The sequence below is a fragment of the Thamnophis sirtalis genome, unplaced genomic scaffold (genome assembly GCF_051295495.1).
Source record: "Thamnophis sirtalis isolate CommonGarterSnake01/CBP01778 unplaced genomic scaffold, rThaSir2_p1.2 scaffold_2, whole genome shotgun sequence".
NCBI classification, from domain to species: Eukaryota; Metazoa; Chordata; class Lepidosauria; order Squamata; family Natricidae; genus Thamnophis; species Thamnophis sirtalis.
In genome coordinates, this window is record NW_028261382.1 from 139,702,336 (window position 1) to 139,718,312 (window position 15,977).

General features: G+C 38.0%; 1 protein-coding gene across 3 annotated transcripts; it reads right to left on the reverse strand.

The window, feature by feature from the left end:
• Positions 1-203: 203 nt before the first annotated feature.
• Positions 204-15,198, reverse strand: LOC106538784 (DGAT1/2-independent enzyme synthesizing storage lipids). Of its 3 annotated transcripts, none has more exons than XM_014053396.2 (6): positions 12,958-14,682; positions 11,407-11,571; positions 9,499-9,692; positions 6,531-6,591; positions 4,399-4,538; positions 204-1,702 (listed from the first exon to the last, which is right to left on the reverse strand). In XM_014053396.2, exons 1-6 carry the CDS (start codon positions 12,974-12,976, stop codon positions 1,601-1,603), a joined length of 681 nt encoding a protein of 226 aa, XP_013908871.1. In that variant the 5' UTR covers positions 12,977-14,682; the 3' UTR covers positions 204-1,600. The 3 variants fall into 3 exon arrangements, with proteins under 3 accessions (XP_013908871.1, XP_013908868.2, XP_013908869.2); XM_014053393.2 differs by having other exon boundaries at positions 206-1,702; positions 14,591-15,189; XM_014053394.2 differs by lacking the exons at positions 204-1,702; positions 4,399-4,538; positions 6,531-6,591 and adding an exon at positions 8,203-8,978 and having other exon boundaries at positions 14,591-15,198.
• Positions 15,199-15,977: the final 779 nt, after the last annotated feature.

The following is a 15,977-nucleotide window of genomic DNA, read 5'->3' on the forward strand; positions in this document are numbered from 1 at the left end:
CTTTGATGTATGGGCTAAGTTTGGGCACCTTGATTGAGGAATTAAAGAAATTTGTGTAGAGGATATTCCTTGTTTGCTATTATTTGTGCGGGTTAATTGGTTTAGCCTGGCCATTAATTACCAGAAGACGAAATAAATTACAGTAGTGATTTTTGTAACATGGTTTTCTAATTTTGGTCACTTGGAGTCATGTAAATGATCAAAAGGAAGATCAAAGACAGTACAAAAATAAATTTAATTTTGAATTAAAATTCTTTTCACATAATGCAAATCAGGAGTGTTGGTTGGATTTTTGTATCTCTTTTCAAAGCTGGGGGAGAGCCTGCTTGGTGAAACAAGAATATCTTATGAAAGGAAAATTATAAAATGAGACTTTTCAACTTTTTCAAAAACAATCATAGCTGTATCAATGACTTATTCCTATTATTGTCCCTATTCTACTTCAACCCTTTATTTTCTAGAAGCTCACTATAATTGTATCTTTAAAACCCTTGATCATTATAGCTATATCTCCACCTTATATTTCAATATGCTCCTGTCTCTGTTCTTCATAGGTCTCTTCTTTGTTCTTACAAAGTTCATCCTGTCTTCTACCATATTGCTCTAGTTTCCTTCTCCTCCTGTGGTGCTCCCTCCCTCTAAAAATTCTTCAGAATGTAATACATTACTCTAGTGAGCTGGTAGGAGTTGGCTCCAGCATCCCACCGGCCACAGCAATGTCCTCTTATCTTTTATGTTTTCTTCTTACCAAGAGTTGGAAGCAGGGCCTTGAAGGGAAAACTGAGATAAGGGATGTTTGAGGGTCACACAGCCAAGGTGTGTTATGTCAGTGTGGTGTCAGCAAGAAAGCAAAAGAAAAGCAAAACCGTAACTTTGAATGCTGAATCTTAATACTGTTGTGCCTTACACCAGGTCTGCTATTCTAGTTAATATTGGTCCTTCAGCTATTTTCAAATTAATATTCATAGAAAGTCAACATTTGCTGGCATTTATACTTTCACTGCAATTATTCCATGGAAGTTTGGACAGTTCCAAGACTGTACAAATTTTCAGAAGAAGGAATCATTTTAATCAAAGCTTAACTCAAGCGCCCTTCTGAAATAATATTGTATGGTAAATTAGGCACTCTACTTTTATATAGAGAGCAGAGAAGCTTCTCTATTTTGCTTCAAGCCCCTAAAAAGGAATTATCTTCATGATTCATGAGGGATTCCATCTTGGAAAAAGTGGGGTCCTCAATGCCACATAAGGAAATATATCAATGAGGCAATACATCAATGAAATACAATGAAATACATCAATGAGGCAGATTGAATGCAGTCCCCACAGGCTTTTGTATATGAGAGAAAAATTCATCGTGACTTTACTTACAACAGAAAAATAATATCTATAATAATCATTCTGATACAACAAAACTTCAAAAAGTTATATAACATTGTTCACTGAATAGTCCATAAAAAGAAAATTATACATTCAAAACAATTACAAATATTGCATTTAGGAAATATGTATGGATATGGATTATGAGAGGAAAATTCATGAATAACAAAATACAGTATATAAAGACAGTATATAAAGACTCAACATATTTTTTATTTTCTTATTCTTTCTTATTTTTATCCAATCGCTCTAATAGGGCTCTAAGTATATTTCCAGGTCGCTTCTGGTGTCTGTCTCGAAGATTTTCAAGTGCAATCTTTGCCTGTTAAATACAGAAGAAGAAGGCAGTATAAAGTCAATACTTGTTGTGATCGAAGTCACCTAGGCAATGGAGTCCTTTATTGCTCCATCGATGCCACAAGAAATGGTCACCCCACACTATCCTGAAGGCATCTCCTCTCAGTCTCCCAAACAAAAGCCAGTAAACAATAAAAAAAGTCAAAGAGAAGGTCAAAGTGCAAGGGAAAGGTCTAGAGTCAAGGTACAAAGGAAGAGGCAAGTCCATGAGGCAAAAGGCAAATCCACAAGACAAAGGCAGGAACATGAGTCAGGAGAGCGTAAACCAAAACAAAGAATTGTTCCTGGCAAATACAATCCCCCTCCCCCAGCTTCTCTTTAACTAAGAAATGCACACCAGGTGTTCCTTTGTGAGGAGGGGCAGGGTGACATTCTCCTGAATAGCCTCTCAGCCCTCATTTGAGCTTGCCTCCCTTCTACTATCTGGGCTCTTGGATTGAGTGGAGGAGACAACTGTTCTTCATCAGAGGGGGTCTGCTGCCTCTGATGCACCACTGCCTCTCTGCAGCCAATCTTCCCCTGTGTCAGTGAGGGCAAGCAATTCTCCGTCTGGTAGACCACCTCCCAATACCTGAGGGGTCTAAAATGAGATTGTCATCAGTTCCTGGACTCTCCAATCATTCCAAGGGAGATGTGTCATCCCCATCAGATGGTTCCAACTCCTCATCCCCCAAACTAGCTCTGATGAGGCCTTGACAATACTGTTTTTTTTAAAAACATACACTCACAGCTGTATTTGTAATGGAATATCATTTCACATCATCATCATAATAACAACAACAACTCTCAGCTTCAGAGGCACAGGAACTTAAATGTTGCAGATAAAGATTAAACTCATAGTGAAGCAGCAGTCATGAACCTTGTCTTCTACATCCCACTTACACACACTTTCAGACAATAGGTTGTTCTGTTGCCCTGTATTTACACTCAAATAAGTTTGCCTATTGTTTCACTGGAGTTGATCATCTTGTACCTTAACTTTCTTGTTCTGTGTCCTATATTCTGGGAGTGTAACGAATTGGTGTGTTAGCCTCCTTTAATACTGTGGTATTTCCTTTGACTTAACTTCTCAAGGATCAGTGTGCCTCCCAAGATTTAAGTTGTCAGTTTGCTGATCTTCTCTGTTTTTTCTATGCAAGCATTTATCATCTGCAAATTTTATAACCATATCTTTACGTTACAAGTCCTAGGGATGAATAAAAGCTTTGAAGTGTCCCAACCTCAAGTCAAATCCTGCAACATTGTTTCAGCAGATTCAGTGGTGAAATTCATTTTTTTTTTACTACCGGTTCTGTGGGCATGGCTTGGTGGGCATAGTGTGGCTTGGTAGATATGGCTTGGTAGGTATGGCAGGGAAAGGATACTGCAAAATCTTCATTTCTACCCTATTCCAGGGGAATGATACTGCAAAATCTCCATTCCCACCATGCTCTGGGCCTAGCCAGAGATGGCATTTGCGAAGTTCTCCAAACTACTCAAAATTTCTGCTACTGATTCTCTGAACTACTCAAAATTTCCGCTACCAGTTCTCTAGAATCTGTCAGAATCTGCTGGATTTCAACACTGAATAGATTCAACAGTCCTGAAGGAACATTGAATGTTTTTTGAGAAAGGTTTTCATGCCAGTTTGGATTTACCTAATCTAACCACTGCTTTACTGAGCTCATAATGTGATGGGTTATGTCTTCTGAGAGCAAAACATACATCCAAGGAATTTCCATGGTTTCTCAGGAAAGTGACCACCCATAAAATAAGATAATGTTAATCTGGCAAGATTTCTTGATAATTCATACTCACTTCTAGTAATCATTGCATTACGTCCAGGTTTCTTAGTGATTAATAACTTTATCGACTGATTTAGAGCCTTCCCAGATCTACCCAGGTGTTTCTATTCCTTCCCTTTTAAGATAGTAATGCAGTTTTCTGTTCTCCATCAACTGGCACCATTCATATTTCAGCAGGCATACAGTAATTATCCAAGTAACAATATTTAGTAGACATTGGGGCAAAAAAATGGAAGTAGGCTTAGCAATAGCAATAGCAGTAGACTTATATACCGCTTCATAGGCCTTTCAGGCCTCTCTAAGCGGTTTACAGAGAGTCAGCATATTGCCCCCAACAATCTGGGTCCTCATTTTACCCACCTCGGAAGGATGGAAGGCTGAGTCAACCCTGAGCCGGTGAGATTTGAACCGCTGACCTGCTGATCTAGCAGTAGCCTGCAGTGCTGCATTTAACCACTGCGCCACCTTGGCTCTTAGCAGAGGTATTGAGGGTGAGAGGGCTGAAGGGAGTGAAATGATGAAGGAAGCACTGCAGCACTGCAGTATTTAATGCATGATCCACTCTTTAGGTAGCCCATCGGGAACATATGCACACATAATTTCTCATATTTTAAGCTGCCTTTTCTTAATCATAAGGATGCAATGTATTAAGTATACACAAATGTGGTGCAACTTTCATTTTTTTTTGCTTTAGATTATTTCTGCCCCCTAATTTTACGATTACTAGTGGCAATTCCAGTGAGAGAAGAGATTGATGAATTCATGTTAAATTTAAAATATAAAAGCACTATCTCTTTGTATGCCTTGTAACTAAAGCATGTTTTGATAAAAAGCCTGTTTTTAAAAGATTGTTTTGAGTAAAAGTAAGTGTCCTTACTTTTTCAGAAAGTTCCTTAGCAGTTATATTTGGGTCATAAGGGATGGGTTCTCCAATATAGGTGCGGAATTTGACTGGAAACCCTCCGTATATGGGAAGGACAAGCAATCGAAAATGTTCGTACAGCCATTTCATTAGTCCTGAAGAAGAAATCAAATGGAAGATAAAATTAATTTGCAATGATGTAGAAATCCTCATTCACTTTTTAAAAAAAAGTTACATTGCATCTTCTAAATTGACAAATAAATGCCCATGACTTCAGAGTTATGAAAAATTATTCTAGGGTTGAATATTCTTGCATAATCAAATAATATACCTGGAATAGTTGGAGTGCTCTGTTCCTATTCCAATCAGGGGAAGGGACTGACACAATAAAGACAAGCTTGGTAAATATCCTGTCAAGTGCAGGAATGACAGGGGTGTTTTCCCTTTCTATACAGGTAGTCCTTGACTTATAACCATTCATTTAACAACTGAATATTACAAGGATGCTGAAAAAGTAACTTATGACTAGTCCTCACACTTGTAACTGTTGTAATGTCTCGATGGTTACTTGAACAAAATTTGGATACTTGGCAACCGGGTTGCATTTACTGTATAACAATGCAAGTCACATTAGTACCATTTACAACTTTTACAGCAGGTTTTCAACTAGCAAAGTAAATGGGGAAGCCAGATTCACTTATGAACCACATTTTTTCTTAACGATTGGATGATTCACTTAATAACTGCAGCCTAAAAGGTAATAAAATTGTGTGCAATTCAATTAATCACTTAGCAATGGAAGGTCTAGTCCCAATTGTTATATGTCTGGACCAATTATAGGATAAGGAGTTTGGGTCAGTTTGTGTCATGGAAGTGTGGTTGTAAATAAACCTCCCTGTCAGCCTCTGCTTTGCTGCTGCTTCGGCTGCCATTGAAACGGGGAGGGGGGCATGGTATTTGGGAGGGGACTACTACTTGTGCTGGAGGAAGATTCTGGAGTTTCTGCTGCCTGTCTTACTGCGCATGCGGAGGAGGTTTCCCACCAAGGCCAACAGCACCGACATTCCATCTTGGTGATGCCTTTCGAAGTTATCTCACACTTGACACTTGGGAGAATTATGATTGGACTGTAACTGGGATGCCAAGGGGTGGGGAATGGGTTATTCTATATATCATTTGCTTTCGCGCCTAAATAATCAGTCTTCGCTTTGCTACACTTCTGATCATTTATAATTAGTAAAAGTACACTTGATTTCTATCAATGGAGTCTCGTGGTTTTCTTTCCTGATTATCCAATGGAGGAGTGCTGACACTCCCAGAGAAAGAAGGGATGTCCTTTAATAGCTTATTTCATAAAACACAATTTAGAGGGTAAGAAAACCTAGAAGAAATTGTTGAAAACATTCTGAAAATCTCTACCTGACTAAATTCAATTCTAAGTGAAGGAAATTTCTTTTGCAAGTTCTAAAATTCTATACTTACTCCTAATGGTAACATTAAGGACACTTTATAAAATCAGCCTAATTTCTTCGAAATTCTTGCTTTCTCGATTTTATCTAGGTCTGTGCTTCTATACATCTAATATCCCATACGTATTACTAGAGCCCATGTTGCATAGTATTATATATATATTATGCAGAATTCTGTCCCCAGGGTTCATCCTAGAATAGAGTAGAGAAGCAGGTACCAGAATTACAATGAGTCTCAGACAGGTGATGAATAGCCTTATTTATCTTTTCTATCCAATCAGATTGTTAGCCGCCTTTTACCTAATATGAAATGTACTATTTTGTTGTCATGCCAAAATAAAATTTAATTATTTAAAGAGTTATATTTTTCTCTTGGAAAGTGGAGGGAAATGGAGAATTATTCTATTTGCTTCAGGACATAAAATGCTTTTCCCATACGGAAAGGTGTTCATTGATACAAAAAGTAATATTTACATCTGATTTATTCAGTTTTGAATCACTTTATATCTCTATTGATTCACAGTAACCGCGACTTAAGAATCCTACAGGGTGAATTTCTTAAAGCAAGTTATTTAACTAGGGTTACTAAAAAATATATGGAAGCTGTAAAAAGAGTTTGAGAAAATAATTTTTAAGGAATATACAATGAATCATAGCAGGAGTTTAGAAAAAGCTTACTTGTTTTTCCAACTGTTCTATAAGCTTCACGGATATTTTGCGTAAACATGGGGATGATTGGCTAAACAGGAAGAGAGAAATATATAAAAATTGGTGTAAGTTGGGAAAGCGTTTCAATTTGTATTGGGACTGTTAACAAAATTAATTCAAGTCCATTTACCTTATTAACATTTTTTCCTGCTTTGTGCCCTTTGAAAACAAGGGTTAATATAAAGTATAACTGTTACTACAATCAATTCTATGCTGTCCCTTGTAAAACATGAACCACAAGACTCATAATTGAATCTGCAATAACAATCTCATCTGACAGTTGATTTGAAAATAATCTAATCCTTTTGTTGTGCCTTCATTTTCCAGTTCCTAAAGCTCAGTACATTTTTCATTTTTTGTACTTTCATTTTCATCATTGCTTCATTGATAACTTGGAAAGTAGTCCTCTTGGTTTTAAGAATGAAATGAAAAGACAACATTGTTTTTCTTCCACCAGTAGCTGGCAGACTTTTTTGCCTTTTGCAAATGCCAGTAAATACAGATATAAGAATCACATTCCTTTGCAACACTAAGCTTTTTACTGAGATGACTGTAATCCTGTCTTTCTTATGTCTGTTATCTCCCCTTACCTAGCTATATTCTGTTTAGCTGCTTTCCTATTTGTCAATTGTCCCATTAAATTTTCATTACCTTTATTCTATACTGTACATGACTAAGTGAGAAAGAGAAAAATATATTTCTAGTTCTTTGCCATCTATTTGGTGACTCTCTGAATACATGCTCACCATGCTAATCTGTTTTTTTTCTGAAGGTAAAAGTAACGGTTTCCCTTGTCCAGTTTGTGTGATTCTTGTCTAGTTTGTCTGATTGCTCATCTCTGTTTATTAGCCAAGGGAGCCAGTATTATCTGACGATATTTCCTTGGTCATGTGGCCAGCATGATTATACACTGAGATGTACGGAACTCTGTTACCTTCCCACCAAAGTGGTACCTATTTGTCTACTCACATTTGCATGCTTCTGAACTGCTCTCTTCAATCTTACATTCTGTGTGATTAATCAATTTTCAGTCCATGTTACTCTTAGTAATTGTCCCTAGATGTCTGAAATAACATTACCTTTTATCATCTTGTTTAAACTGGTTGTTACATTCCTAAAATAAATATGCTTTTCTTCTGGAGTGCCCTGCCCTGCCTTTATCTTTTATTGACTCAAAAAAAAATTGACATCTAATATTGAATCTACTAATCTGATCCTGCCATTCTTATAATCCATTTGTTATAAAGGTTAAAGAGGTAATTTGTCTGTCCATTCACCTATCAGCCCCTATTTCTATTCATTTCCTATTCTGAATCATTCCATTTATATAAAGCCAGTTCTTAGATTAGTTTCTTGTTCATTGAAAAGAGCCGCCCCCATCTCCTCAGAAGAATAATCAAGTGTTCTGGTACTCCCATTCTATTTACCTTAATACATCCTCAGGTCATGATACACTTTGTTGAAATTAATGGAACAGAAATCAACTGTCTTAAATGCTCTTGTTTTCATTTTTGAAATTCAAAACAACTCAATGGTTATATTCTTTCTTTCTGGTGCTTTCATATTTGACAGACATTGTTTCTTGTGCCTCACTATTTAATAGAATGATTTTCTGTTTATTTTCTGCAGAATTTCTGTTTAAGTCACTAGAGTATGCCTGGCGATATGAGATACTGAGAAATTAATATATTAAACATGAAAACTTGTTCACTTTATGTTTTAATCTCAGACCGGGAATATATAGGTACTTTATGCCTCATTAATTTATCAATCGTTCAAAGTTATGACAATTCTGGGAAAAAAATAACTTTACAGCCCAAACTTTGCCATTTACAACTCACCTAGTGTGAAGGTCACATACCGTATTTTTCAGAGTATAAGATGCACTCCCCCCCAAAAGAGGCTGAAAATTTGGGTGCGTCTTATACTCCAAATGTAGCTTTTTGGAAGCTTTTTTCAGCCCTAATGAGGTGCTAACAAGTGAAGCGATCTTCCATCTTCCCTGCGGGCAAAGCACCAATTAGCACCTCATTAGAGCTGAAAAAAAGCTTTGAATATTTTTACTGCAGCATACTGTTGGAAAAATTTTCCAGTTCGTTCCAGCTGGGAGAAGCCGAGATTTGAAGGCTGCCTTAAGATGTACTTATTTTGTCCAGTTTCTATTTTTGGGAGATAATCCTCTCAAGGGCAAGGCAGAGAGTTCCTGTGACTATGTGATTTCGATTCTTTTGGGGATAATCCCTTTAAGGCCAAGGCAGGGATTTTTCCTATTGGCTAGCTGAGTTTTCTCAATGGTTTCCTTCAAGCAAACACTAGACTGGTTTGTTGATTCAACTTTGTTACATTTTTACAGGTGTGAAGTGCTTTTGGCTGAATGCCCAAACAGCTAGTTAAGCTTATTAAGAGTTTCCCGGCCACCTGGGGAAAGAAAAAAAAGTGTCAAAAAGTGTTCTTTTATTATACTATTGTGTTTGCTTGCTTTTCTGGTGTTATGGGAATAAAAATGAATATCTGGTAGGCAGAATTCCCCCCCCCCATTTTCCTCCCCAAAAACTAAGGTGCGTCTTATACTCCAAAAATACAGTAATTGCCATTGCAGTCAATGTGTATTGCCCTGTGTCTAACCTGTTTTTTTTTAAAATAAACAATTAAAGCTATTGTCTAACATTGTGAACATGGAAATTTAACCACTTAAGGATATTCATATAGAAGCAGTGATTTGGCCGAACTGGTAATCGTTTGGCGGCCTGGGCTGTTGGAACTAGCAGCAACCCAGGCCTGCCACATCCCAGAACTGATTCTCTGGGTGGCACTGTAGGCAGCACATCTTGTTTTGGGGTTCTGTACATGCGCAGAACAATTTTAGTGCCTGCCAAAACCCATCCCTGTATAGGAGCTCTTGGAACATAACACTTAACATGAGCAATAGATCACTTACCACTTGTGTTTCTAAAGCAACTTGAGCAAAACCTATGCCAGTTCCCCAGACTGTGTTGTAATATTCATCACTAAAGTTTGCTTCTCTTAGTCCACCAGGTGCGAGTCCTAATAAATGGCCTTTCTTGAGAACTTCAACACACTCTACTTTTGTGCCTTTTATGCAACCCACTACATCAAGAGACAGTTTTATACCTATTTAAAAAAAAAACAGAGGAAAGCAGAATGTTATAGAAAAGCATTATTTTGGACAAAAAATAAACATTATATGGCTGTAACTATAATGTTGTATAATATGGTATAATAACCATTGTGACAATTATTGTGATTTCTGCCTTTTTTCCCCTAACATTCTGGGGGCTTTAAGGAACATACTTTTTCTGAATGTTGCAGTGTAGCCAGATATGGGTTGAAGTTGAAGCCACAAATGGTCTCATTCTTTCATTTCCACATTGCATCCAACAGCTCAATTTTACAATTATTGCTTTCACTGGGATTTATGGCTATTGCTTTCTTTCCTGGGTTTAGTAGGAAATTTAGACCCTTTCATATTAATTGAAAAACAAACAAACAGACCATTCAATGACAGCAAGCCATTATCTGGAAGTTAATTTGCAGGGTTTGGTCTCTTAGATGCTTTAACTTATAGCTCCAATTAATAAGGTAAAGGTTCCCCTTGCACGTATGTGCTAGTTGTTCCTGACTCTAGGGGGCGGTGTTCATCTCTGTTTCAAAGCCGAAGAGCCAGCGCTGTCAAAGACATCTCTGTGGTCATGTGGCCAGAATGACTAAATGCCAAAGGTGCAGGGAATGCTGTTACCTTCCCATCAAAGGTGTTTCCTATTTTCCTATTTGCATTTTTTACATGCTTTCGAACTGCTAGGTTAACAGAAGTAATGGGAGTCCACTGCATTATGCAGTGCTAGGGATTAAACCTGCAGGAGCTTAAGATCTGCCGACCTTTCTGATCGACAAGCTCAGCAGCTTAGCCACTGAGCCAATGCGTTTCAATCAGCAAACTTTTTTTCTCTCACTATTTAATGCCTAGTTTTATGAAAAAAAGGCTGTGCTCAGGAATTCATTTAAACATTCCTGCTGGGTTCCTTTCCTCACTAAGGCTACTCACTTTGTAACAGTCAATTGTGTGTTTGTCCTATTCTAATGGGGGAGCTCTGAAGATTTTCTTGCTAAAAGTATCTTCTGTGAAGATGTATTTCATGGTGCATGTTCTTCAGTTCAAGTCCAGTATATGATGTTTTGATACATTAGTATGTGACTCTTTTAAATTCATTCTACTGTATCTTAGGGAAGATTTGTTTTTAGTACAAGTGAATTTTTCCTTTGATTTTGGAACTCTTCTATTAAACCTGCCTCTTTGCAGAAGTATATCTGGCATGCTGAGTAAGATTTAAATAATCATCTTCTGAGTGGCAACTGAAACACAAATGGGCTATGGATATAGCCACACTATAAAGGATAAAGTAGTTCCTTATTTTGGAAAACTCTCTTTTAGATTTAGTTGATTTAATCATGTATTTTCTTGGTTTTGCTTTTGAATTTTCCTTGTAAAGTAAAGTTATGAACATAAATAGTAATATTTTCAAAAATATTTATGAAGGATTTTGTCCCCCTTGTTTTCTGGTTTGCACACTTTTCTGGTTTGTCCTTTATTTTTTCCAAGAAAATATAGTCACTGTAGCTATGGATGTCTTTATGGATTTCAAGTTGTACAAACAAAACACTTGCTTTAAAACATCTTGCATCCTTTTTATGGCATGCTCATTCTTTGGCATGAGCTTTTTGCCAGGAAATTGAATTTTTAGAATACTTAAAGCATTACTTAAGGCAAAGGGTAATTAAATTTAAATTAAATTAAAATTAAAATGTAATTAAAGGTTAACATATTTACCTGGTATTAAATACATGCCATAATGAATCGCGGAGCGGACCAATCTCCCAGTTTTTGCATAGAAATAAGATACAAATAAGGCATAGTCTAAAGGAATAGCTCCATGGTAATAAACAATCAGCCCTGCTCCTTCAGGTACATTCTCCATACCAATGACCTCATGACCTGAAAATGCAAAATTTTAGCAATAAGTAAAGAAATTAATAATGTCTTAATGCTTAAATATAGAAAATATTAATGTAAAGAATAAAAAAGATGCAATGTACCACTATTAAACAATTCCCAGATGTCAGAAAACCCTGCCAACATGATCAATATATCTCCAAGGAATCCTGGGAGTTGGGCTCTCATTATATGTGACAGTTGAATGCTACATTAATCTCTAGGAATATCTGTCAACAGCAAGTGAGCCTGAGATAACACAGGTTGAGTTTAAGCATAAACCTAAACCAGGAGTGTCACATAAGTCCTGTGGGCCGGATCCAGCCCATAGGGTGCTTAATTCAGCCTGTGAGGCAGCCATGGAAATGGCAAAGGACCATCCCACAGTGCCCCTGCCAGAATAAATGGAGCTTGGCAGGGCCATGCATGGCTCCCCTGGGTCTGTTTTTGGCCTGGACAACCTCCTGCAGCCCTCTGCCAGTGAAGATGGAGGCCAGGGGGGCTGTGCATCCAGGCCAAAAATGAGGCCCAAGGAGGGGGAAGCTCCAAAGTTCAATTTTTGCTGTCAGATGGCTTCAGCAGGCCATCCATGCTCAAAACAAGACTGGCAGAGGGTTTCAGCAGACTATCTAGGCCATAAACAAACCCAGGGCAGCCATACCCTCCCCCAGTTCCATTTTCGCTGACAGAGAGCTAGCAAAACAAACTAAAAGCAGGAAAAAAGGAAAAATGTTTCCCCTTTTGCATTTAAGCACCCAAGAAGTGTCAGGAAAGGAGAAAGGGAAAGAGGAAAGACAAAGAAAAAGAAGGAAAGATGGGAAGAGAGCAAGGAAGAAAAAAGAAGGAAAGAGGAGAAGGAAGAAGAAAGGAAAATGAAGCGATAAGGAAAAGAAGAGAAGGAAAGGAGGGAAGTCCGGCCTTAGCACTTGGCCACCAGCAGATGGTAAGGCTGCACTGGAGGACAAGGGTTTGGCACTTTCCCTATCTTGCCTTCCTCCACTGGAAACAATGGATCCCCACAGCCCCGTCTGGGTCTCCACAGGTGCCCCCGAAATGTTGAGTGGTGATGTTGAGCTGGCCAGGACCACACCAGCCACGCCCACCTGCCCCTTGAAGTCAAAGGAACCCTGATGCAGGCTCAATGAAATCAAGTTTGACACCTCTGTCCTAAAATGTGAAAACGTGTGATTGCTTGACCTCATTTATTCCATCCTAGGCTATCATCTGACAGTCTTTTGCATAATGACCAAGACCCATCTAGGATTATAGCAAATGGGAAACTTTCCACCTGACTAGTTTTGCACAGCACTTTTCCAACAGTCACTCAAATTTAATTTTTCCTCACTTCTCCTAAGCAGAATTCAAAATAGTAGCTGAGCAGTGTCTTACCATGTTTCCTGGGATTCATATTAGAGCCTGGACCCTATTGAAGTGGTAGGTTGCACTCTGATACGTCCTTGGGAATTTGTGAGCTTGAGTTTATGATCCTCCTTGCTTCTATGTTAGGCACAAGTGGCAGCAGGATGCATGGATAGGTGGGAGATAAAAGGCTGGTTTGTGGAGATAATCCCTTCCTCAGTTTGAGAGGGATATGAACATAGTACCTGCAGTCTTGATGGAGACTAGAGATCTTTTTCAGAATTTTTTCCTGTTCTCTAACTTCTCCTATTAGGAAAGGTTACTGAGATCATTCTTATAGATAATACAGAACACACTAGATGAAGCAGATTATTGGAATTCTTCTCAATATGAGAAGAACTGACTCATTCATTCTTCAGGCCTGAGCATAAGATGGAGACAGCATTAGTCACTCTTCTGCATTAGCTTTGTCAGGACCTGAAAAGAAATAGCACCTTTCTCCAGTTCTTTAGACTTAGAATTTAGGTGGTCTTTAAGACCACTGAACATCACTGTCCCTGACTGTTAAGAAATGCTATTAATCTCTTGACGTTTGACTATCTGGATGAAAGAAAACAGGATGAGATGGAATATTACAAAATGGAGTTATAGTTTTAAACTACTTGGAGGTTTTCTGCCAGTTTCCATGTTGGGGTTCAATAATATGACACTCTTGAGTGGTAGGGATCAATGGATCTTTCTGGACTTAAGGCTATTGCTTTTTGGGTAAGTGGAGAACATTGCTAGATGAAATTTTGCCCAGCTTCTTTGGGGCAACAGCTGCATCCCTAACTGGAGCAGCAAGACCTTACTTCTGTGACAGATGCCACTATCAGTTCTGGAATCTTCTCTATGTGAGGCAGAAGTTTCAGTTGCTTAAGAACTGCCAAATTGCAGGCAACCTGCAATCAGCAGAAGTAGCCTGCAATACTGCATTCTAACCACTGCACCACCACCACTCATGCTTAAGAATGCAGCAGTCTGATTATTGGTTCGTGCTCCAATCATAACCATAAACCACAGATAACCACAGATAAAAATAACCACACACCGTGTGTGTGTGTGTGTGTACATATATATAAAAAATCACATTAACAATAAATATTATAAAAACAGAAACAAGTGTAGAGGGGAGTAAAATAGCCACCTCAGTAATGGAGCCATCTATGCAGGTCTCCAGTTACCAAGATTGCTAGGGCTGATAACATAATTAGATCTTGAGGGCCAGCCAGAATTTCAAAAGGGATAAAGCTAATCTAATTTCAGGAAGAAGACTGTTCCATAAATTTGGGCACTACAACAGTTACAGCAGATCTCCTGGGATCCAACAACTGTAGGTCCTTAGCTGATAGTATCTGCAGCATGCCTTGTCTGGTAGATCTAATGGGGTGGGTTAACGTAAGCTGGGCAAAGGCAGCCCTCAAATAACCTGGTCCCATCCCATGCTTTATAGATCAAAACCAGCACCTTGAATTGGACATTTTTAAAAATGTTGTAACTCTCCTGAACTCACCTATGTGTAAGTCGGAAGGGCATATACATTTGATTAATAAAATAATAAATGGATAAACAAACAGCATTCTTGATTCTTGATTATGTTCAAATTATTTAAGAAATGACTCACCATGCCATATCTTTCCATATAAGTTCATACATTGTCCCAGCATTTGCCTTGGTTTTCTCCAGAAGGTATCTTCTTCTTTGGTATATGTTTTCTTCCAAGTATAAAAACAAATTGTGCAAATGTGGGCAATTAAAAAAATGGTTGAATATACAAAATATGTAAGAAGAAAAAGTACTGATAATAAGAGCAGAAGCTGAAGTATAGAGCTCACAGATTCTGCTAAGTGTACAAAATCAATCCAGTCTTTCACCATGTAAATAAACCATGTTATAGGTTCATATTCAGAAGTATCCAACATAATTGCTTTATTTTCATTCATATTAAAGAAGAAATTGAAAAAAATATGATATAATTATTGGGAAAAATTGATGATATTTCTTCTTTTTTTCTGGAAAAAAGAGAAATTGTGTTCATTTCTCCAAAGTATGATGTTGCATTTACATTTTTAATCATTATTGATTTAAGCATTACTGATTTAATCACTTAATTGTTTAAGTTTAATCATTAAGCTTCTTTCCCCATACTTCAAAATATCTAGTATAGTAACATTAATCATCTTCAAGAACAATAAAAAAGAAAATAAAAAGGAATTATTTCCTGGCAAGGAAATAAAGACATTTAGTGATACATGTATTGTTGCATTGTTGTGTTATTTATCACCTTGACTTGCAAATGCAATAATTGGATTGAATATAATGAATCTTTCTACCCACAGAACTCTCCACCACAAGTAAGGGCAAGAGAGTGAGAAAAGCCAAATTTAAGATTGTCAAATCATTTTAACATTTGATTTAGGTCAGCGTGCATGAATAGGATTATATACCAGCATCTCTCTCTTCCTCCCTCTCTCTCTCTCCCTCCCCTCCCCCACTATCTCTCTTTCCCTCATCTTTGAGTCAGTGTTCACTTTTGGTGACTTCTTGGACAAGTCCAAAAGTGATTTGTCATTGCCTGTTTCCTTGGGCTTGGAGAGGATGATTAGACCAAGATCAGAAATGTGGTTTTGTGGGAAAGAAGGCGAGGCTTAGCAGTGAGAAGACGGAGTTTCAGGCCATTCCTGAAATTCCCCTATTCCGGAAGAAATGGACGGGTCATTTACGATCCTAGCTGTCCCGGAGAGACAGTGAAGGTTTGGGGAGATCCAGTGACCTCAGAGACGTTCGCAGGTCTCGGGGGGGCTCGGATTTCAACCCCTTTTGCCATCCCTTTCTGGATTAGCTGTATGCTAACCGAAACCCTAAGAATGGTAGAAGTGTTTTCAACTGGTAAGCTGATTTTATTACTCAAAGAGAGAGACGGTCCGCACTAAAATTTAAGCTAATTGAAACCAAAGAACAGAAGAATCTAGCAGCGAATTGGTTTTTTTTTTAATGGATTTATGGCTGGT